The sequence below is a fragment of the Elephantulus edwardii genome, unplaced genomic scaffold, assembly GCF_000299155.1.
Source record: "Elephantulus edwardii isolate Elephantulus edwardi_28Jun2011 unplaced genomic scaffold, EleEdw1.0 scaffold00007, whole genome shotgun sequence".
Taxonomy (NCBI): Eukaryota; Metazoa; Chordata; class Mammalia; order Macroscelidea; family Macroscelididae; genus Elephantulus; species Elephantulus edwardii.
The window spans coordinates 9,249,455-9,275,064 of NW_006399757.1; the positions used below are offsets into that span (position 1 = coordinate 9,249,455).

The 25,610-nt window shown below is 38.8% G+C and overlaps 1 protein-coding gene across 1 annotated transcript in view; it reads right to left on the minus strand.

Moving 5' to 3' along the window:
* THSD7A (thrombospondin, type I, domain containing 7A) overlaps positions 1–25,610 on the minus strand; it is a 620,355-nt gene that overhangs the window by 338,024 nt on the left and 256,721 nt on the right. Inside the window, exon 2 of the mRNA XM_006880244.1 lies at positions 22,452–23,283. Within this exon, the coding sequence (XP_006880306.1) occupies positions 22,452–23,283 (832 nt within the window). The remainder of the gene's footprint in view (positions 1–22,451; positions 23,284–25,610) is intronic.

Below are 25,610 nucleotides of genomic sequence, written 5' to 3' on the forward strand. Positions count from 1 at the left end.
GGATGCATCCACTCACCTCACCATTTTGCTTTCTCTTTATCTACTGTATTCCAGCATCTCCATATCTACATATTCCAGCACCCAAAATATCATGAGGCTCTGCATTTTAATGAGAAAGAAATAACCTAAAATATAGTAAATTAAATCATTTGTGAACTTACACTGGCGTAGAAGTAATTTTATGGCTCTGACATTTTATTGCAGTATAGCGGTAATAAAGACAGCACATTGCCATCACATATGGATTATGTGACAGAAGAATCGATGCTTTTGAATTGTGCTGCTGGAGAAGAGTTTTGAACATATGATGGACAGCCAAGAAAACAAATAGGTCTGTCTTGGAGAGGGTAAAACCAAGTTTCTTCCTGCAGGTTAATCTGAAGCTCTTTCTCACATATTTTGGGCACATGGCCAACAGAGACCAGTCCTTTGAGAAGGACATCAGGAGAGAAAGGCCCCGGTAACTGGAGCAATGGGTTGGATGTGTCAGAATTAGTGAGACTGGCTTAGAACTGGGCATGCTTCACAGCTGCAGTACATAGGGTTGCTATGGGTCACAGGTGACTTGATGACACATAACAACAACATAGCAATGAATTATCTAATAGATTTAATTACAGATTGTTAAGAAGGTGTCTGGGCAGTGTGAGGGGAAATTGATAAGTGTTGATGCAGCACCTGTGTGATCAGGGACGAAGGGAAGACATTTTTCCAGAACTTGAAAGAGATTTTACTTGGGTGTTAGAAAGGGCTTCTGAACTGGGGTTATAGCTTTTGTTTGATGGATCAAATCACTGTTGAACCACACACAGGGAGAAATAAATATCTTGACTTGTCTCTTCTCATGTATTGATAAACTGTTACTACCTTATATTGGTAGATCCCGACCAGAAAGAACACTAAGAAGCCTGAGTGAAATGGTACTCAGAAAAGGATCAAGAATGGCTGTGTTGGAAATCTTAAGGAAATTAGAATGTATGTCTGTTAGCTATACATTATGGAAGCAAGTTTTCTCTTTAGCCATCTTCCAACAACCCAAGTATCTAGGCATTCTGACTCTATCTAATCAACTGTTTCAAATGCAGCTAAGGCAAGCTCATGAGAAATGACGAGTATCTGGCAGGCAAATCATCACTTTGAATATTATATTTTTTAAGTTAAAAGCCTGCTATTTATGCATGTGAAGCAGTAATTTCAGAAATGGATTTTGAACAAGATAAAAGGAGTTAGTGTTACTTTGAATAGTGGGGAATTTGCTCCCTTATTTGGGGATATTAGGATTACTTTTGCAGTTTCACAAAGTCCAATTTGGGGACATATTCTGGAACCAAATGACATACAAATTGGGTACAACTGTTGTGGTTACTTTCAAGACTGCTTGAAAGTAGCTTTTTGCGTTCTCTCTCTAGTTTAGTTTCAATTAAAATGGTTAGTGAAACATGTTGAAAAATAATTTTTTTCCATCAAGAAAATGATACAGGTTTTTATGTTGTTGTTGTTGTGTTTACCATCAAAACTGAACCTCCAGGGCATTTTCAGAGGCTATAAACTGCATAAAAGAAGATTCTTCATCTTTCTCAAATGGAGTAGTTGATGGATTCAAACCACATGCCTTTGGGTTGGCAACGCAGTTCCTTACTCACCTTGTTGTTGTTGTGTACCTTTGAGTGGGAACCAACCCATAGCTGACCCTCCAGTGGGTTTTCAGAGGCAGTATATTGAACTTTGTATGCAAATCAATATAAAATAAAAAATAAACAAATCAACAATGATTTATAAAGTGTGTGTGTAGGGGGGGGGAATTGTCACAATATGCATGAATAAAATACAATGCATATGAGTGATAAAAATATTCATAAAAGGAAATAAACTCAAACCTCAAATTGATTACAATGGAATCAGATCCAACTCAGTTGATTCTCTAGTAGGTTTTTTGGATACTGTAAATCTTAGGAAAGGAGGGTGCCCATCTTTCTTCCTGGGAACCAATGGTGGTCTGGTACCACTGGAGTGCTGACTTTAGCCCTGAAGAAGTTGCACTTTTGAAAACTGCAGCCTTTGGGTTCACAGAGTAACTTTCAAGGTATATTAAAACACTAGAGTTCCCAGTTCAGGAGTCACTAGACTCAAACTTGGGAAGGGTTTTCAAGATTTTTTTTTCTTCCTCATTACTACTTCCGACTCCCACCCTCCCACTGCCCCCCGATACTCATTACTGATCCTTCACAAATATGTGTCATATATATAAGTAAATGGAACCCCAGATATTTTAAGTGATTTGATCAACATTCCATAACTGTGTGTGAACAGGTTCACTTCAGTAGATGCAGCCACCTTTCAAACTACTATAAAGCCAAAAGCTTTAGATGAAAAACTATTACTTATTCTAGAGAATTCTGAAACAGAAGTTTGGAGTAGTCAATAGTTGGTTTTCTAGCCTTAAACAAAGAGACTGAAAAATTGATTAAGAAGAGATGCAATTTCTATGTAAACAGTTTTATTTTGAAGAGGAGTGGATATTTCAGAAAAACAAGAAAGTAAGGGGAAATGAAAAAATCCAGTTAAGTGGTATTACAAGTCTTGAAATCTAAAGCTGTTTTGAATCTATATAAAAAGAATAAATCTGATAATAGGAATGAGAGGAAATTACAAAACCATTTCAAGGAGTTATTAGCTTATTTGTCTTTTCCTGTTTATCTCGTTATTTCACTTCATGATGCATGTATACCTAAAATATTTGTTTTATGAAGTTTCCAAGAAACTAGATTGTTGTTAGGTACTGTGGGGTTGAGTACCATACACAGGGACCCTATAAACACAGAACTGAAACCTGTCCTATCCTGTGCCATCATCACACTTCCTGACACACTCAAGCCCATTGCAAAAGTCAATGTCAATCCATCTTCCTCTCTTTTGCCAATCCTCCAACTTTCCAAGCATGGTATCTCCTAGCAACATGCCGAATGTATGATACAAATCTTTATAATATTTGCCTCCACGGAGCATCTTGATGCACTTTATCCAAGGCATATTTGTTTATTCTTTTGGCAGTCGATGGGACTGCTCCAACCCCACAACTCAAAGGCATCAATTTTTTTTCTGTTATCTTTATTCATTGTCTAGATTTCAGATGCATAGCAAGTAATCAGAAAGACCATGGCCAGAATCAAATGCACCTTAGTCCTCAAACTGCCACTGGTACATCAAATGCCACAAAGTTCACAGATGGTGAACAGTTTTTAGTAGAGATCCCTGACTAACACAGACTGAGAAACAGAATTGGACATCCACTTATTAAATAGCAGGCCTACAAAAATCCTTTGAACAGTAGAGGAACATGGATTCTTATAGAAACTGGGTAGGTAGGTCAATGTTTTTTAGCTTAATCATCAGAATCTGTTATAAATCCTAATTGACTTGTTACTTCACACCTCTTGACAATGCTTCTACTGGATTTGTTATTGTAGTTATGTGCTATTGAGTTGCTTGTGACTCATAGTGACCCTATGTACAATAGTTCTGAACTCTGCTATATCCTAAGCCAATTTTATTGCCTCTGACACATCTACCTCCATTACCTCAGTCACTGAGTCAATCCGTCTCATCGAGGGTCTTATTCTCTTGCACTGTCCCTCCACCCTTCCAAGCATGATGTCCCACTCCAAGGATGGGTCCCTCTTTGCTACATGCCCAAAGTATGTCAGACAAAGCTTTAGAATCTTTGCCTCCAAGGAGCAGACTGGTTTCACCCTTTCCAGAACATATCTGTTTGTTCTCTTAGCAATCCATGGTATATTCAATATTTTTTTTCCAGGACCACAGCTCAAACACATCAATTCTCCTTCTATCACCCCTAATCATTGTCCCATTTTCCACATCAATTCTCCTTCTATCATTCTTAATCATTGTCCCATTTTCTGATGCATAGCAAGTAACTGCAAAGACCATGGCCTGGATAAGGTGCATTTTAAGTAACTGTTGCTCTTCCATACTCTGGAGAAGTCCCTGACAGCAGACTTTTCAAGCGTGATTTGTCTTTTGATTTCCTGGCTGCTGGTACCAGAGTGTGGATTATGGAGCTAATCTGAAGATTATGGAGTAATCTGAAGCTGTTAACAACCTCAACTTTTTCACCATCTATCACGATGCTGCCAGTCAACCCAGTGGTGAGAATATTTCTTGGATTTATGCTTATAATTAATTGCCTTTGTCTGGTGTTATTACAAAACAAGCCATGTACAAATGGGATAAAATTTTAAAAGCATGCAACATTTCCAATTATATGTTTCTTGTATTACCTGTACCAAATCACACAGATCTGAAACATGTCTTTGATAAGCAGATTTGAATATTTCTTTCAAGAGGAGGTGAGTTGATCAGCTAAAGAGTCCAGAACTGCGGGTGGTCCATAACAAAGACAAATCACAGTCTGTATTTATCTGGAATTGGCTTCCATCTCTCCTAAGCCTTATTCCCTTTCACTTTAGATAAATTCCAAATCTATTAGAGATCTATTCTATAGAGATCATAGAAGTAACATTCCAATTTAATTTCTCTTCCCCCTATACTGATAGCAACTGTTGTTTCTGATTTACTTCGACCCTATACTGGATTTTCTAAAACTGCAAATTTTAATGAGAGAAGACCAACTACCCATCTTCCTCCCACAGAGCCATGTTGGATGAGAACCGTCACAGAGAAATAGCTATATAAAATGCCAACAGAGTTCGATCCAGCTGTGTTGTTGCATTGTTATGTGCCATTGAGTCACTTGCAACTCACAGCAACTCTATGTACAACAGGCCTAAACTCTGCTCTGTCTTGTGCCAATCAGACTGTCTCTGACACACCCATCCCGATTACCCCAGTCACTGAATCAATCCACCTAATAGAGGGCCTTCCCCTCCTGCGCTGTCCCTCCGCCCTACCAAGAATGATGTCCCTCTCCAAGGACTGGTCTCTCCTTACAACATGTCCAAAGTATGTCAAGCCTGGTTTAACCCTTTCCAGGATGAATCTGTCTGTTTTCTTGGCAGTCCATGGTACCCTCAGTAGTCTTCTCTAGCACCACAAATCAAGGACACCAATTCTTCTTCTATCCTCCTTAGACTTTGTCCAACTCTCTGATGCATAACAAGTGATAGCAAAGACCATGGCCTGTATCAGATGCACCCTAGTCTCCAGAGAGACACCACTGCTCTTCAGAACTTTGGAAAGGTCCCTAACAGCAGACTTTCCCATAGCAATGCATCTTTTAATTTCCTGGCTACTGGTGCCAAGAGTGTTGACTGTGGAGCCAAGCAAACTAAAGCTGTGAACAATCTCAATCTCTTCACCATTCATCATGATGCTGCCAATTGGCCCAGTGGTGAGAATCTTTGTCTTCTTGACAATGAGCCTCATTGGAGGCTACAGTCCTTGACACTCTGCAGCAAGTGCTTCAGGTGCAGCGATCCAGCTGTAGCTCCTTAAAATTCCAAGGCAGAGGGCTAGTTTAAAGAACATTTCCCACCTCTCCTGTTGCTTGCGCATATCCCACAGATTGTGACAATTCAATACAAACATTAATGAACAGATCTTTCAAATTGTACTACTGTTGAGAGAATTCTCTTATATGCTTTACAGCTTGATTTCCTTCGTCATTTAAATCTAAATTGATAATGTGAGATGCTTCCTCTGGAGGAGGGTCAATCTCCCACAGTGCCAGTTAGATCAGATTAGATGGTACACAACCAAAATCAAAACAAAACCAAAAACAAAGAAACAAAAAACCCAAACTCACCACCACCAAAAAACTCCCCAAATTTACCAACTGGTCATTTTTTCTTTCTTTTTTTTATAATATGTAGAAATAGCAGTGTTTATAATAGATTTCAAGACAGAGGAACAAATTGCCTTCAGGCTTTCATTTCTAATTAGAAGTCATATTTTGGTAATGACTACATGCTGTTCCATACATCAAAGTACAATGATTTAAATGTGTTTAAACAGGGACAATCAAATCCCAACAATTATCGTTTAGTGATAATATTTAGGTTCTTTTTCTACAACAGACTATGCTATAATGTGAGATGTTCATTTATTAATTGATTAAGTCCTTATTAATGGGTTTTCTTAAAAATATCAATATAAAAGATTTGTGGTTTTGAGGCTTGTTTTATAGACACTGTTCTGTTTCCTCTTTATGTTTTAAAGACAAGTAAAACTCATTGTTTAGGAGTTAGCCTATATGACCCTCCTATATAAGGTCTATTGAGGGTTTCAGGGTTGGTAGGAAGGAGTTGTGCTATCAACTAAAAGAGACTCTTTTCGGATCCATTAGCTGCTTCATGGAAGAAAGATGAGTAATCTCTTCTATGATATTCAGTCTCTGAAAACCTGCTGGAGTGTTAGCTATGAGTTCCACCTCATTGGCATGTACCAACAAGAGTAGTATTTGCTGGAACGGACTACCACATCTTTGTCCCAAAATATATAACTGGTGAGTTCAAATCACTGACCGTTCAGTTAGCAGCCAAGGACTTTATCACTACACAACCACATCTCCTTGACTGCTCACCGACTAACATCAAATCAGTTTTGTTTTTATTATTATTACTGTGAAATATAATACATATCATTATCTGGTAAATTAATCTCGCTTCTCTAATATTAATGTACAGTGTTTTCAGGGCCTTGTATTCTTATTTTTCCTTCTTAATTTTACAGATTTTAATGAAGAAACAATTGGCATATTTTACTAAATGTTACGGACAAGCATAGATCTAGTTTTAAATATCGATTTTAGTGTTGTATGTTACATTTATGTAATTAGATTTATATATAGACTTAAAAATATAAATAGTATATTTCTAAGGAGTTCTGGTGGCGTAATACCTAATAAGTTGGCCTTTTAGCCTAAAGGTAAGCAGTTCAAACCCATTAACCATTCCATTTCTTCCTATAAATATTTATAGCTTCACACATCAGATAGAAGGTTACAATGAATTTGAATCAATCTAAGAGCAGTGGATTATTTAACTGGGGAATATTTTTATTATTTTTGTCCCCATCACACTGCATACTGGTTGATTAATGTAATTTTCTACACCATCCACTGAATAGAATAACTTTTAAATCCCATCTTTCTGTTCATCTACTTTAGTGAAATCTTCTGATTAATTATAATGTATTTTCAGCTAATTCTCTTGAGTTTACCAGCATTTGAGAAAATTGCTAATTTTGCCGCCAGCAATTTTCATTTCCTAACTATACTGGACATACCTGCCCTCATTACTCCAGTCACTGACTCAATCCATCTTATCGAGTGTCTTCCTCTCCTGCGCTGTCCCTCCACCCTTCCAAGCATGACGTCCCTCTCCAAGGACTGATCCTGCCTTGCAACATGTCTAAATTATGTCCAATAAAGCTTCAGAATTCTTGCCACCAAGAAGCAGCCTGGTCTCACTCTCTCCAGGACGAATCTGTTTGTTTTTCTAGCAGATCATGCCAGAGAAAATAAGTTTGGCACAGGATAGAGAAGGCTTTAGGGCTGTTGTGCACAGGGTTGTTATGAGTCCCAGCCAACTTGATGGCACATAACAACAACAACAACAACAAAACAACAACCATACTGGAAATGTAACCCTAACTCTAAATACACTGTACAGTGTACAAATACATTGATCAATAGAGGAGACACAATGCTGTTGTGTTAATAAAGGGAATGCTCATTCATTTTCATGTCCCTTTGATTTCAATATATCTAAAAATCAATATTTCACCTTCTTCACACAGAATATAGGTCTTAGGTAGTTTCAGTCTGTTGATGAAATTCATCTGCAAATTCAAGAAAGTCCTTTCTTGCTGACTTTTTCCATTTGTGTTCTATCTTTTAAACATGCTGAAATGTTTCAGATTGTTTTTATGAACAAAAACTTATTGCTATGGGGTTGGAATTAATTCTTGTCTGATCTTCCACTGAGTTTCCAGCAGCTGTAAATAGCTTGGGAGGAGAATGCCTTTCTTTCTCCTACACAGCTTCTGATAAATTTGATCCTCCAGAGAATTTACTTTGACTTAGCATCACAACTCCCTAGTGACTAAAGTTGACACCTTATTGGCAGTTCAAATCCATCCACCAGCAGCTCCTTGAGAGAAAGATAAGCAAACTACTCCTCTGTGGTTACTTAAAGCCTCCCAAAACTTGTTGGGGGGGGGTCAGCTCTATTGTATCCATATTCATCTTCTTATGTTAAAAAAATAAGTATTTTCCTGACTTTCATAAAATGTTATCTATATCATTGACCTTTATATTTAATTTAGAAAAAACAAGGAAAAAATTTTATTAAAGTAATGCAATCGAGGCATGGTTTGTGAAAGAGATAGACCATGCAAAGGAATTAAAGAGAAAAGGCAATTTTCCACTTTTTTGCTTCTTCTAATGTGAATTTTTAATCCCTAACTGGCACAGTGCAAGCAGAATCTTGCTGAAGATTCCTAAAAAAATGCTATAACAGTACTTCACCAGAGAAATTCCTTATGTATAAGCCAGACTTAAATGAGGCTATGGCTCTAGGAATATATTGCTGATGTCAGAGGGATCTTGGAGGAAAGCAGGGAGTACCAGAATAATGCTGTGGTGTTTTTTTAATTGCTGTTGTTTTGTGCCATGGAGTTGCCTGTGAATCATAGAGATTCTATATAAAACAGCCCTAAACCCTGCTCTATCCCTTGCCAGTCTTATTGTCTGCAACATATCTATCCACATAACAGCACTGACTGAATAAATCCACCTCATCAAGGTTTTTCCTCTCCTAAAGTATCCCTCCATCCTCCCAAGAGTAACATCCTTCTCCAAGGACTGATCCCACCTTGCAATGTGTCTTTGTCTCCAAGGAGCAGCCTGGCTTCATCCTCTCCAGGACAAACTCGTTTGTTGTCCTAGCAGTCCATGGTATATTCAATACTCTTCTCCAGCAACACAACTCAAAAGCATCTCAACTCTCCTTCTTGCATCCCTAGTCATTGTTCAGCTCTTTGATGCATAGCAAGTAACTGCAAAGACCATGGTCTGTATCAGGAGCACCTTATGCCTTAAGGCACAAGAAGTCAATCCAGAAGCAGAAGTTCAAAACTCTTGAAATCAAGAGATACAGCCAAAAGAAGAAGAAACTGGCAAAAGTTTGAGGCATTAGGAATCACAGAAGCCCAGAAAGATTGCCATCACATTAAGGGCTGGATAGGGGAGATTGCTGTTGAATGGAGTAGGTGAGAGTAGATGTAAAGGCTGTTGGAGCAGGGAAAGGGGTGGCTCAAAACAGACCTGGCAAGCGTGGGGACAACACGGAATCTATAGGTTGTTTCCACTACTGGGAAATATCTTTAATCTGCTCTTCTTTGTAAGATGCTTGTGTGTCAGATAATGTTCTAAATCTGAGCAATCAAATTAAGACAGACTAGGAAGGAGGATTGTCCATCTACTTCTGAAATAAATGGCCTTTGAAAACCTTATATACCTATATATTTTGTACATTATTGATATGCAAAGACAGCTGACGCTGGATTACATCAAATTATGGCTAACAGTGAGAAGAAGGGGGACCCAGAACACTCAATTATGCTAATGTGAAACCTATACCTAAGGATGTAGCATTTATCCACACCTTTTCAATCTATATGCTAAACAGATCATTCAAAATGCCAGACTTTGGGGGAAAAAGCCATTCTTTTAAAAGAGTGTGTGACTTTGGGATCAGAAGAAGAATCATCAACAATCCATGATATGCAGGTTATAACATAAACTTGTTCACTATATGACACAACTTTACTCACTAAAAGTGAGGAGCACTTGAAGCAATTGCTGAAGAAGATCAAGGACTATATTACAATCTTCAGAATGGATTACTTGACCATAAAACACCAAAAATCCTCACTACTGAGCCAATAGTCAGTATGATGATAGATGAAAAGAAGATTGAAGCTGTTAAGATGTCAGTCTAAAGACTAAGGTAAACCTGATCAAAGCCATATCCTTCTCAATTGCTTACTATGCATTTGAAAGCTGGATAATGACTATGAACAACAGAAGAAGAATCAGTGCCTTTGACTTATGGTGCTGGAGAAGATGATTTAATATTCTATTAACTGTCAAGAGAATAAACAGCCCTGTCCTGGAGAAAGTGAAACCAGGGTATCCATAGAGGCAAAGATGGTGAATCTCCATCTCACATACTTTGGGCATGTCATTGGGAAAGGTCAGTGCTTGGAGAAGGATACCATGTATGGACAAGTGAAGGATTAGTGCAAGAGAAGAAAATCTTGAAGAAGGTGGATTGACACAGCACCTACTGAGACTTTGGAAGTAAACTATTCTGGACTGTGCTCCTGGAACCTTGCCAACTCCCTAGAGGCTTTGTCTGCTCAGGCAGAAATAGGTCCCTCCTAACTAGTTGCAGGAGAGGACATAGGTATGGCCATCTACTGAGAATCAGGGAGGAAAATATCCTGAGAAGTACTCCTGAGACCTTGCCAGTTCCCAGGGGCTTAGTCTGCTCAGGTAGAAATGCCTGCCTCCTAAGAAGACACAGGTAGGACCACTAGCATCTACTGAGACATGGGAGAGACAATTCCTTGGGAAGCATTCCTAGGACTTGCCTAATCCTCAAGGGAAGAGTCTCCATCCATCAAACTATAGAATAGGACAGAGAAGCAGACCTAGCATAGTTAGGCAAAGGGAGAGGCTTCAGCTCTTTGTCTCTCAAAGGACAACTGGATGCAAAGCTTACAACAGGAAACAAGGAACAGAGATGTTCATAGATGACCAGTGGGGAATATTGTCACTAAATTGCAGGCAACACTTAAAGTCTGCAACTCTATCATTAGCATCATAATGATAGGTAACTGACAATAACCTGCATAGACACAATAGAAACTGCTTCACACATACCAAGAAGAACTTCACATAATGCCAAGGAAACAGCAGGCAGGATCAGGATCAAACACTATGAAAAAACAAAACAAACCTTGTCCTAAAAGGGCAGACCAGATCAAATAACCAAAGAATATCAAAGACAGAGAGACAGAAGAAATATACTGAGTTGAAGTTACATCAGCTGGTACCGAAGAAGTTACACATTATAGAAGAAATAGGTGAAGCTATAAGTAAAGAACAACAAGAAAAAATATTATAAGACAGAGAGGATACAACTAATTCAGTACAGAAAAAAACCAGAAAGGCATGAAAATACAATCCAGAATATTAAGACTGATATTGAAACTTATCCAAAACACTTGGAACAATATGTTAACAGAGAACTGCCAGATGTGCAGGCTGGATTTAGAAGAGGTCGTGGTACTAGGGATACTGTAGCTAATGGTAGATGGATCTTGGCAGAAAACAGAAAATACCAGAAGAATATTCATCTGTGCTTCATTGACTATGCAAAGGCTTTTGACTGTGTGGATCAAAACAACCAATGGCTGACTCTGAGAAGAATGGGAATCCCAGAACATTTGATTGTGCTAATGCGAAACCTATACTTGGACCAAGAGGCAGTCGTCAGAACAGAGCAAGGAGACAAAGGAGAAACTACATCAACATCAATAAGGGGGTCAATCAGGGATGTATTTTGTCTCCATACCTTTTCAATCTGTATGCAGAACAGATCATCCAAGATGCTGAGCTGTACAAAGAGGAATGTGGTGTCAGGATTGGTGGAAGAACCATCAACAACCTGCGTTATGTGGATGACACAACCCTGCTTGCTGAAACTGAGGAGGACCTGAAGCTCTTGCTGCAGAAGGTCAAGGACTGCAGCCTTCAATACAGATTGAAGATCAACATCAAGAAGAGAAAGATTCTCACCACTGGGCCAATTGGCAGCATTAGGATGCATGATGAAGAGATTGAGATAGTTAACAGTTTTAGTTTACTTGGTTCCATTGTCAACACTCTTGGTAACAGCAGCCAGGAAATCAAGAGATGAATTGCATTGGGATAGTCAGCTGTGAGGGACCGCTCAAGAGTACTGAAGAGCAACGATGTCAGGCTGGAGACTAAGGTGCAACTGATCCAGGCTATAGTCTTCGCAATTACGTGCTATGCATCGGAGAGTTGGACAGTGAATAGGGATGATAGAAAGAGAATTGATGCCTTTGAGCTGTGGTTCTGGAGATGAGTGTTGACTATACAATGGGCTGCTAGGAAAACAAACAGGTTTGTCCCAGAAAGGGTGAAGCTGGAATGCTCCTTGCAGTCAAGGATTCTGAAGCTTCATCTGACATACTTTGGGCATGTTAAGGAGGGACTGGTCCTTTGAGGGGACATCATGTTTGGGAGAACGGCAGGACGGCGCAGGGGAGGAAGACCCTCTATGAGATAGATCGTTCCTGTGAGTGGAGTGGTGGGAATGAGTGTGAGTGTGTTTGAGACAGCGTGGTTGGTACATGATTGAACGGCCTTTAGGGCTCTTGTACATAGGGTCACTATGAATCACAAGATACTCGATGGCACATAACACCAACAACATTGCAGAAATGGGCAACATGTTAAAGGAACAAAAAGGAAGAGGAGAAGAGATAGAAAAGAGAAACAATGAATGAGAAAATAAGAACCTCAATGAGAACTAACTAGAAGAAAACAACAACAACAACAAAAAGATAGCGAGAAGACAGAGGACAATGAAGAAAATAGTTAAATCATGTAAGATCACACTATACATAACAACATATGTATGACTGGAAATCTAGAACAGGAGAGGGGAAAGCACTGAGAAAACTGTGAAGAGGGACTAGAAGCAAAATTTTCAGGTATCATGAAAACAAGAAAATCCACATTTAACAATCCCAGTTAACTCCAAATAGACTAGGCCTCAAAAGAATAACACAAGTCAATTTCTCCAAAATCAAAGACAAGGATCCAATAACTAAAAACAACAGAAGAGAGAAAAAAAATGAATCACCTACAAAGGAGAACCAATGAGATTAAACTTTGACTTCTAAGCTGAAACAATGCAAGTAGGAAGATATGATGGCATAGACAGATGGCTGAAAGAAAGCAATTGCCAGCTGAGGATCCTGTACTAAGCAAAGCTGTGCATCAGATAGGAAAGAAAAATTAGATATACTACAGAAAAGCAGGAGTGTAAGGAATTCATGGAAATAAAAACCAACTCTACAAGATATACTAAGGGATGTTCTTCATGGAGACACGTTAAGGGAAAGTAGATAGACTAACCAAAGTAACCAGTGATAATAGAAAAAGGAACACAGCAAAGTGGCAACAGTAAAAATTGGTTTGTCAAGAATTACACTTAATGTGACTGGTTTAAATGCACCAATTATAAGAAAAAGAGGAGCAGAACTGATTAAAAAAACCCAAAACCCATTAAAATGCTGTCTACAAGAGACACATTTACAAAATAAAGAGAAAGAATAAAAATCAAAGGTTGGAAAAGAATATGCCAAACAAATGGCATCCATAAAAAAGAAGGTGTGGTAAATACTCATTTCTGATAATATAGATTTCAGAGTGAAAATTACCATAAGGGATAAGGAAAGGCACTATATAGTTATTAAAATCACAATAGATTAAAATGCATAAGCTTAGTTAATATCTATGCACCCTATGATAATGATAGACCTGTAAAATACATGAAATAAAAATAAAAATAGCAGTTAACAGATTCAAAGGAAAAAATAAACAGCACCACAGCAGGAGACTTTAACATACCACTTTTACCAAAGGACAGGTCAACTTGAAAGAAACTCAACTCAGATGAAGAACTAAACTATACAATTAGCCTACTCAATCTCATATACATATTCAGGATATTTTACCCCATCAAAACTCAATTTACTTTCTTCTCAAGTGCACATGGTATATTCCTCAGAACTGATCATATAATAGGACATAAAGTAAGCCTCAATAAGATAAAAAAGTTAAATAATGTAAAGTATCTTATCAGATTACAATACCGTATAACTAGGAATTAAAAATAAGAAGATAAAGACTAAAAAACCACCCACATGGAATTTAAATAACACCCTGCATGAGCACTACTGGGTTACAGAAGAAATAAAAAGTGAAATAAAAATGTTCTACAAAACAAAAGAAAATATAACTATCAAAATCCCTGGAATACAGTTACGGCAGCTTTCATAGCAACAGGTAAACACATAAAAAAGAAGAAAGGCGTAAAAGAAACTACTTAAGTCATCATTTCCAGCAAATATAAAAAGAACAAGATGTTAATCCCACAGCTTTCAGAAGAAAAGAAATTACAAAGACAAGGGCTGAAATCAATGGGACAGAAAGCACTCTGGAAGGCAGCATGCCATTTCCTCAAAAGACTCAACATAGAAATCTCATAGAACCCTGCTATTTCACTGCTAGAAATATTCTCCAAGGAAGTCAGAACAAAGACATGACTGGAGATATGTACACCTATGTTCACAGCAGTATTATTCACAATAGCAAAAGAAAAATTGGAAATGACAAAAATGTCCATCAAGAAACAAATGGATTGAGAAACTGTGGTACATGCAGCACGAAGTAAGGAACAACGGTTTCATAAAATACTACACAACATGAGAGATTTTAGAGAGCATTACGCTTTGTGAAAATCTCAGTCTCATAAGGACAACTACTTAGGACCATTGTGAAAACAGAGGGTAACTGAGCAAGATTTGCATAAATATTCAAAAAAGGAAGGAAAAAGGAGAGGATGCAGAAAAAGAAGGAGGGAAATCACTAGGAGAGTTGAGGATAACAGGGAGATGAGTAGGTGAAGGAACAGGAAAGATACAATAGGGGCTTGAAAAGGAAGGTGATAATAATTATATAAAATGTAATACATATCAATGATTGCACAAAATACAATGCACAGAGTTTACAGAATCCTGCTGTGCCTCCAAAAGAAAAAAGACTGATAACCCAATTACAAAATGGGCAAAAGACATGGGAAGAATTTTCACCGAGGAAGATATTCGAATGCCAAAAAGACACATGAAAAAATGCTCCAAGTAACTGGCAATAAGAGAGATGCAAATCAAAACCACAATAAGGTACTATCTCACTCCAGTAACAGTGGCAGGGAAGCAAGTAAGAGATGTTGGAGAGAATGTGACGAGAAAGGAACTCTTATACATTGTTGGTGGCATTGTAAAATGGTGCAACCATTCTGGAAGGCAATTTGGAGCTTCCTCAAAAAGCTGAAAATAGAAATTCCATATGACCCAGCTATTCCACTACTTGGAATATACCCTGAGAATATGAGAACTGAGGCACAATCAGAGATTTGTACACCAATGTTCATAGCTGCATTATTCAGCATCGCAAGAACATGGAAACAGCCCAAATGTCCGACCACAAACAAATGGATTGAGAAATTATGGTACGTTCACACAATGGAATACTATGCAGCACACAACAGCAATAACTTTGTAAATTATTACCTAACTTGAGAGGAACTGGAGAGTAGTATACTGAGTGAATGAACTCAGTCCCACAAGGACAAATATTGTATAAAACTGTTATTATAGAATGAATATAAGGATTCAGGACGGGTGGGAGAAGCTGGAAGCCCAGGGATGTGGATGTGCACAGGGAAGAGGGGATTAATCATTGGGTTGAACAATTTAATGGGTGAGAGGGTAAGGGAAATTGAAATAATTTTTTTTTAATTTGTATTCAGGTTTTGTAAATAAACTAGTAGGAAAAAAACTACAATGCACATGAATGAAATATAATGTATATGATTTTGTTGTTGTTATGTGTCATCGAGTCACTTGTGACTCATAGAGACCCTATGCACAACAGCCCTAAACCCTGCTCTATCCTGTGCCAGTCACACTGCCTCTGATACACCCATCCTGATTACCCCAGTCACTGAAGCAATCCACCTCTTAGAGGCTCTATCGCTCTTGTGTCGTCCCTCCACCCTCCCAAGCATGATGTCCTTCTCCAAGGACCTGTCCCTCCTCACAACATGTCCACAGTATGTCAGACGAAGCCCCAGAATCCTTGTCTCCAAGGAGCAGCCTGGTTTAACCCCCTCTAGGATGAATCTGTTTGTTTTCTTGGCAGTCCATGGTACATTCAGTACTCTTCTCTAGTACCACAGTTCAAAGGCATCAATTCTCCTTCTGTCCTTCCTGGTCATTGTCCAACTCTCTAATGCATAACAAGTGATTGCAAAGACCATAGCCTGTATCAGGTGCACCTTAGTCTCCAGAGGACACCATTTCTCTTCAGTACCCTGGAGAGGTCCCTAATAGCAGACTTTCCAATCACAATACATTTTTTATTTCCTGGCTACTGGTGCCAAGAGCGTTGACCGTGGAGCCAAGCAGACTAAAGTTGTTACCAATCTCCATCTCTTCACCATCCATCCTGATGCTGCCAATTGGTCCAGTGGTGAGAATCTTTGTCTTCTTGATATTGAGCTTCAATCCATTCTGAAGGCTGCAGTCCTTGACCCTCTGCAGCAAACATTTCAGGTCCTCCTCAGTTTCAGCAAGCAGGGTTGTGTCATCTGCATAATGCAGATTGTTAATAGATCTTCCACCAATACTGACATCACACTTCTCCTCATAGAACCCAGCCTCTCGGATAATCTGTTCTGCATATAAGTTGAAAAGGTATGAAGACAGGACACATCCCTGGCATACACCTTTTCCAATTTTGAACCATGCAGTTTTTCCCTGCTCTGTTCTGACAACTACCTTTTGGTCCAGGTATAGGTTTCACATTAGCATGATTAAGTGTTCTGGGATTCCCATTCCTCTCAGAATCAGCCACAGTTTGTTACGATCCACACAGGCAAATACCCTTGCATAGTCAATGAAACACAGAGAGACATTCTTCTGGTATTCCCTGCTTTCAGCTAAGATCCATCTAACATTATCTACAATATCCCTAGTACCACGACCCCATCGAAACCCAGCCTGGACTTCTGGCAGTTCTCTGCTGATGTGTTGTTCCAGTAGTTTTTTATAATCTTCAGTAGAATCTTGCTTGCATGTGAAATCAATAATATTATGCAAACCAATAAAAACTGTTTAAAAAATCACACACATTTTTATTCTTAATTACTATTTTTCCATTAATATCTTTTATTTTTGGATAAATACTGGTCCACATTTGGCTTAAGGGAAGATTGGTTAAGTCTAGTGGAAGTCATAGGCTCACAGGGACTCTTCCTATGTTATGCAGTATGTAACAATTAAAAACTCTCTCCCACTCATCAACAAAACATTAACTCCTTACTCCATCTTTTTTGAGGAAGTGTGATAATCTGTATCCTTGTGTATTCCTATCTAACACGGTGTTTGTGCTTTTTTGACCATGCAAAGGCATTTGACTATGTGGATCATAGTAAATTATGACTAATATTGAAAGAATGGGAATTCTAGAACTCTTAATTATGCTCATGTGAAACCTAGACCTAGACCAAGAAGCTGCTGTGCAAACAGATCAAGGGAACACTACATGGTTTAAAAATGGGAAAAGTGCATCAGGGCTATGTACTTTCCCCATCCTATTCAATCTGTATGCCGAGCAAATTATCCAAGAAGCTGGACTCTTTGAAGAGGAATGCAGCATCAGCATTGGAGGAAGACTCATCAATAAGCATATGCAGATGACATAACCTTGCTTGTTTAAAGTAATGAGGACTTAAAACACTTGCTACAGAAGATCAAACACTGAAGCCGTCAATATGGATTGTATTTGAACATCAAGACGACAAACACTCTCACCACTGGACCAATTGGCGGCATCATGACAGATGGAGAAAAGACTGAAACTGTCAATGACGTCATCTTTCTTGGACCCATAATAAATACATTTGGCACCAAACTCAGAAGATCAGAAAACATGGCAGTGCAAAAGTCTGTAGTCAAGGACCTCTCCAAATTACTGAGGAATAATGATGTCAGTTTGAGGACTAAGATACACCTGATTCACACCACAGTCTTTTCAATCATCCGCTATACATCTGAGAGCCAGACAATGAATAAGGGACGACAAAAGAAAAGCTAGTATCTTTGAGTTGTGGTGTTGAAGGAGAGTACTGATATTCCATGGACAGCCAAAAGAGCAATCAGTTAAGTCTTGGAGAAGGTGAAGCTGGATTGCTCCTTGGAAGTAAGGATGGTGAAGCTTCTGATCATGTACTTTTGGCATGTTGCTAGGATAGACTATTCCTTACAGGACAATATGTTTGGAAAAGTGGAGGGTTGACAAAGGAAAGGAAGACCTAGAGGGATCGCAAAGGAAAAGAAGACCTGCAACCAGTTCGATTGGCACAGTGACTGCAGCAATGGGCTCAATTGTGTCAGAGATTGTGAGATTAGCACAGGATAGGACAGGAGTCAGATCTCTTTTTTATAGGGTCACCATGAGTCATATTCGATTTAACAGCACCTAATAATAATAAAAACATGGTGTTTTCTTTTCAAACAGAAGTCTATACAGACCATACTACAGTATGGAGTTATCATGGACTTGTCTCCTCAGAGATATCAAACTCCTGAAAAATTTGTATGTTCCTGAGAACACACAAATCTAACTTCATACTGGCCAATTCTGTGTCAGTAGTGTTTGGTTACTATAACTATTCATTTTGGCATAGGAGCAAAACTTTCTGGTTCTAACTAATTTATAAGAGGAAAGCAGATCAAATACATCATATTTAATTTGAAAATGTATGCATAAGTCCTACTAAAATTATTTGATTAACTATATCAGAAGATGTCTGGTGTCCGCCTAAGAAGGGAATTATATCGCCAATCTAAACACAGGAATTTCAAATCCACAACTGCTTTGCAGGAGAATGAAGGACAATATCTTCTCACGTAGAGCCTCAGTAAGGTCACTGGAGGGTCGTCTATGAGTCAGCTGCAACTCAGTGATAACAAATTGATTAAATAGATGAACTTTTGCTCCTGGACACTTGAGTTTATTCAGCCAAATTTAATTAGGTGTGATAGGATTTTTCAACCATATTAAATGGCTTCATCTACTTATATTAAAATTATTTACAAATTTGATAGAAGATGAAGCACTTTAATGTAATCATCAGTGTGATTCGTTGGTATAACTCATTTATACTTCACTTTAATTTAATGATGTCAAGGTGTATTTCTTTAGCAAAATATACTCAATATAAATAATTTTTATCTCATCATCACCAGAATTTTAATTCCTTAATAATGTACCATAATTTATATATAATATAAAAAATAAAATTAATTCAACTCTTAAAATGAAGTTTAAACTATAACTCAATTAGTCAGAAAAAAGGAAACAATCATTCTCTTGAAATCATTAGAGATGAAATTTAAATGGAATATAACAACCTGATAGTCTTCAAATTTATTTTTAACATATTTGCATAATTCAAACAATGGAATATGAAATTAGGCCCTGTGTGGTTTGCACTTTTAATTGAATATTCAATATTAAATCAAATGTCTGCAACACATTGACCCAGAGACAGCAGGAGATAACTCGACTTGCCTTGGAGGGTCATTCAATTACTCAGTAGGATTTAAGTAATTGACATCACTGTAGAATTTCAGGGAAATTAAAAAAAAATCAGAAAATCAGCAAAACAAGGATAGTCAGAGAGGACTAAAACAGACTGAACTGAAATGAGAATATACTTACTTTCAACACATACGCATATGCACACGCACCTGTTTAAATTGCAAGAAATTCAGAAAATAAAGGCAGAAGAAATGCTAGCCCTTAGCAAAGCCAGAGAAGGGATGAGAAAGAGAAAAACACAACAGAGAAAAAGAAGATTATTGTGCATCTGAAATGAAATACAAACACTAAGTATAAAGGCCTTTGTCAGGGATGCGTCCTGCCATCATACATTTTCAATCTATATGCAGAACAGATCATTGGGGAGGCTGGACTTCATGAGAAGGAATGTGGCATCAGGATTGCAGAAAGGCTCAATCACAACATGTGTTATGCAAATGGCACAACCTTGTTTGCTAAAACTGAGGAGGACCTGAAGTGTTTGCTGCAGAAGGTCAAGGACTACAGTCTCCAATGTGGATTGAAGCTCAACATCAAGAACACAATGATTCCCACAACTGTGGTCTATTGGCAGCACCATGATAGATGACAAAGAGATTGAAGTTGTTAACAATTTCAGCTTGCTCAGCTCCAAAATCAACACTCTTAGCACCAACAGTCAGAAAATCAAAAGACAAATTGCAGTAGGGGAAATCTGCTATTAGGGACCTCTCCAAAGTTCTGGAGAGCAACGTCAGTCTAGAAACTATGGTACACCTGATTCAGGCCATGGTCTTCACAATTACTTGCTATGCATCAGAGAGCAAGATGATGACTAAGGATGACAGGAGAAGAACCAGTGTCTTTAAGTTGTGAAGCTGGAGAAGAGTATTGAACACACCGTGGAATGCCAAAAGAACAAACAGGTCTGCCCTGGAGATGGTGAAACCGAGTTGCTTCTTGGAGGCAAGATTTTTAAGATCTTTCTTACATACTTCCGACATGTTGTCTCGGAGAACAACATCATGTTTGGAAGGGTGGAGGGACAGCGCAGGAGAGGAAGACCCTGAATGAGTAGGATTGACAAAGTAACTGGGGTAACAGGGATAGGTGTGTCTGAGACTGTGAGACTGGCTCAGAATAGGGTGGAATTCGGAGCTACTGTACAAAGGGAGGGTTGCTATGAGTTACAGGAGACTCAATGGCACATAGCAACAAATTACAAGTATAAAGGGATAGAGTAGCAATTATGTCTATAAGAGTGAACAGATCCTTGACATTATGAGTCAAAATTAATGTTTGAAATAGCTGAATTAGTTGTTTATTGTTTATTTGCTTGTTTGTTTATACCCTGTTTCAAAAAGAACTTCAAACAAGCTTTCAGAAATCCACACATAATAACTTAAGAAGACACTAATGGGTGAAGGAAAAATAATAAAAATTAAAGAAGTAAATTATTTTATTAATTGAAAAAATGCATGCCACAGGATTCTATTTAGGCTCCAAGCAACAAAAAAGAAACATTTCTTACATGAGCTCCAGGGACCATAAGAAAAATAACAGAGCTGCTTCCTAAAAACATGAGTTGAGACACATCGTGGACATTTTTAGTCAAGTAGATAGACTGCATGGTAAAACATATGACACCCTTAATGTCATTTCTACAATAAATAGTTCTATCAAATTCTGAGTCATGTTTTCATAATTTCTCTCAGTTCAGCACAAATCATAACTACATAAATATTTCAGAAAAGCAATTATGTAAATGATCCCAATAAGCCACTCCCAGACGGTCTGGCTTATCCAAGAGCAAAACTAAGAATATTCAGAGGACATTATATCCTTTTGCTAATCCTTAATGAAAATTATTTTCACAAAAATTTGGCATGCATGAGAAAGCCTTTTATATTTCATAACATAATCATTACTTACCCAAAGGTAACTTGCCAAATAATTTCTGTGTAGCATACACAGCCAACTACATATTTTTCTTTACTAGACTACTTCTGATTAAATACCTTCTACTTCTTTTTTGCAGCAGGTTTACCTTTTCTTCTCTTGGGAGAGTTACTCTATTTTATAAATGTGAACTGAAATTATTCTTAGCTATAGCTCCCTAGGTTGTTGTTTGGAGGAGATTTTATTTATAGGGTTATTATGAAAATGCTATAAACTGGGGGAAATCACAAGCGTGCATTACTCTATTTTGCTAACTGTAGTTATCAAAATTCAACATCCTAACATTTCAGCCAGTAAGTAATACTACTTTTCCAAGTACAAAAGAAACAATACTATTAGCCTAAAGAAGCAGTATCTTCTCTTGGGGAATCCGCATGTTCCGGATTGAAAAAGAAATGTATACATTTAAGTAGAGGAGTTTCAGGAGTCCCTGGGGGAGTGGGTGGGAGGGAAGAATTAGCTACATCGTTGCAACTGGTTGTAGGTTCAATCCCATCCCCAGTGTGCAAGCAAGAAAGGCCTAGTGATCTGATCCTCCCAAATATTCACGGCAGCTGAGTCAGAACTGACCCACAGATGAAAGTCCAGAGGGTTTGTGAAGGCTGTAAATTGCACAGAAGACGTCCATCTTTGTTGTAGGGAGCCTCTGGGTTAGTTGTGCAATTTACTAGATAACTGTGCATGCTACCAGAGAGACGTCCCCCCTACTGCTCAAAAATTCACTGAAACCCTATGGAGCACAACGCTGACATCACCATGAATTGAAATTAACTTGATGGTGACTGCTGTGATGATGTTAGTACCTAAACATGAGCAAAAGAGAAATAACACCATAATACCTGAAGAAGTTGAAAGAGTTTAAAAACCAAAGGAGTAACTCTGTACTATTCCAGGGCTCAGCCTTACACAACACTATCTAAGTAGTATGGCTGTGCCTGGTCTTGACAGACAGACACATGAAGTTAAAGGCGGTCAAGCTTACCTCGGATCAGTCGCTTTCCCAGTCTTGTTGGTGCAAGTAACGTCCCTGGTCTGGTAGCCAATCTGGATGTCCCAGTATTTGTTCTCCTGTCTGTTCTGCCTGTTCCTGTTCCTCTTCTTCTTGAGAAGTTCCCGGGCCTCCGGATCCTTCACTCCTTTCCCACGGTCCTTGTCGCGCTCCCTGTTCCTGCCGCGCCTCCGGGCCTGCCTGACCTGCCGCGCGTGGGGCACAGAGCACGCGCTCCAGGGACCCACGTGCAGGCTGTACCTGCTCTCCGGAGCCTCGCACGGGCTGGACTGGCACACCTGGAACTCCGTCAGGTTCGGGCAGCCCGAGCCGCCAAACTGCGGGGGTGCCACCACGTGACGCGTCCGGTGCTGGAGCCCACTGCCGCAGGTCTTGGAGCACTCGGACCAGGCCGAAAACTCGGAAACGATGCAATCCTGTTGGCAGGGGATGAGGCAGGCCTGCTCCAGGAGCGGCTTGGGCTCGAAGTACTCACAGATGATATCCTCCGCAGCAATGTTTCTGTCTTTCTGGAGGCACGTTATCTCTCGCACCTGGATGCCTTCTTCCCCCTTAACGCACTCGAGGGGTTTCTCCAGGCTTTTGGAAATCACTGGCCGGCACTGATTCCAGGGCCCCAGGCTCCAGTCGTACAATTCTTTGTGCCAATCACAAATGCGGAAACAATTCTGCTGGTTATTCGGTCTCTCCGCCTGCTTACAGTTGGTATGCAGTGTTGTCCATCCTTCCACGTGGGCACACCACACCGCCCTGGTCTGAATGCCTCCTGGGCCACAGTCGTCTCCCATGCACCGGCCCCACGGACCTGCAAGACAACACAAGGGTTAACAGTGCCCTCTGGAAGGGAACGGCAAGTCACTCCATGCTCCAGAAAGACATGCCAAGATCTGGTACATTAACTTCCCTAAAGTGTTATAAAGTAGGTCTCAGTACATGACTGTTGGAAAGTAATGATCGAGACTAAGTATTTTTGTCAAAAGGGAACTGTGTCAGAGTCTATATAAGGTAACTGCTGGGACAATTTCACTCTGGGTGCCTGTGGGATTACTGAAAGTTTGCTTTTACTCATTTCCTTTATTTTAGGTAGTCAGAGGATCCTTGCTCATAAGATACAGGAGATAGCAATTGGAGTGAAGACCCATTACACCTGTCTCACAACCAATAAATGCATTTCAATACATGCCCAGGACAATGGCCCACTGAAAAGCTTGGCCTCCTGCAGACACATTTTCCTGGACAATTAATTATTCTGCAGTGTGGACTCTCTACGGCTTCATTTTTCAGGGTTGCACATTTATGACTGCAAGAGTCTCATAATTGCGTACTGTACACATGGTCAGGTTTAATGTGTTTACTTTCTAGGTATCAAAACTAAAAAGCACCATTAAGGCCCTGCCGCCTTTAAACTCATGAAAAAAATTTTTTTCACCCAAGAAAAATACAGTGGTGGAAAACAAAATTTAAATTCCATTAAAAGACTTGTGCAATTTTCAGAACATTCAAGGAACATTTCAGATTTTATCAGTAAAGTTAATGAATTCATTATGCAGTATCAGCTCTCTACTTTAGAAGGCTACAAGGCTAAAGCCTTGTACATTTGCATATATTATTACATTTTTGAGGTAGATTTTTGTGATTCTTAAATGTACACATAGACAATTTTCAATTTATGGAGTTGAGAATTTAAAATTATAGAAAAAGTGACTGCTAATGGTACTACATTATTTAAAAAATGATGCCATGAAAGGCACTCAAGGAAAGATGTGATATGCCTTAGCTCCTGATTTAATAGGCTTTTTAAGGCTGTGAAGGCGAGTACACAGAGCTAGGCCCCACTTCCTTCTCTTCACTATGCTCTCTCCCCAACTGCTGTTTCCAGAGGGAAACTCTATAACTCAATGTTATACACATTGATTCCAGGCATAATACTTTCTCAGCCAAGAGACTTTTGTGGCTGAAAAGTGAAAAATGCTAAACCAGGTCAAAGGATCCTTTCTTTGGATGAAGAAAATAAGAAAGCAAAGGAGATTTTGAGGAAACAAGAAAGTGATTTTCTAAATTCATATCTTATTAAATAATAAAATCTGCATTTTAGCTTTAACTCTTTTAACTTCAGTCTAAAGATTTAAACTAGATTTTGGGGTTTAAAGATTAGATATTTTCTTCTAGACAGAATAATACCTAATAGACAAACAATAAAATGAATGTGCTTATCTAATACTTAATTTGTATTAACTATCAAGATGTTGCCATTTATGTTATGTTCTTCATATTGATCAAGTTTACCTTCAGAAATATTATAGAATGGAGCAGTAAATAGAAAAGACGTCCACCACAAACATTGTACTGACTAATCATATGGAAGTTAAGATTGGCTCTCTCATATATTCACATCATTATTTGATAAAGTTCATATTCAAAGAGCTAGTTATAAGGAACTTATAATGCATTAAAGAAAAAGTCTTCCAGAATGTTGATGTCAGACCTGGTGGGCATAGAAAGCTGAGAAGAATACCACTGAGTTTGTTGCATCTGTCAATAGGATAGATCTGATGTTCTTTTATTTTTAATTTATTGACATAAAAAGTATTGTTGATGATCTCTTGGAAAATTTCTAAATACTCAGGAATCATCAACTCTATACTGCTTTTTTTACTTTACATATATGTATGTATATACAGTGTTGTGTGCCATTCAATTGGAACTGATGGTGTTGTGTGCCATTCAGTCAGAACTGACTCAGCTGATTCTCCAGCAGGTTTTCAGAGGCAGGTAATTGCTTGAGAGGAAACTGCCCATCCATCTCCCACAGAGCACCCAGGGGATTTGAACTGCTTGTCTGTGGGACTGCAGCATAGCTTGACCACCAGAGCTATACATACACATTGTTATTGTATGCCACTGGGTCATTACTGACTCATAGCTGACCCTCTAGCAGGTTTTCAGGTGAGAGCTGACCTTCTAGCAGGTAAATCATAAAAGAGAAAATTATGTATTATATGTATCGAAAGGAATTGGAAGACACAGAAGAATTTCATGAAATAACATATGAGCAAGAGCCTATGGTGATGAAAGAAGAAGTTCAGGCTGCTTTGAAAGACATGGCACAAAATAAGGCTCCAGGAATAGATG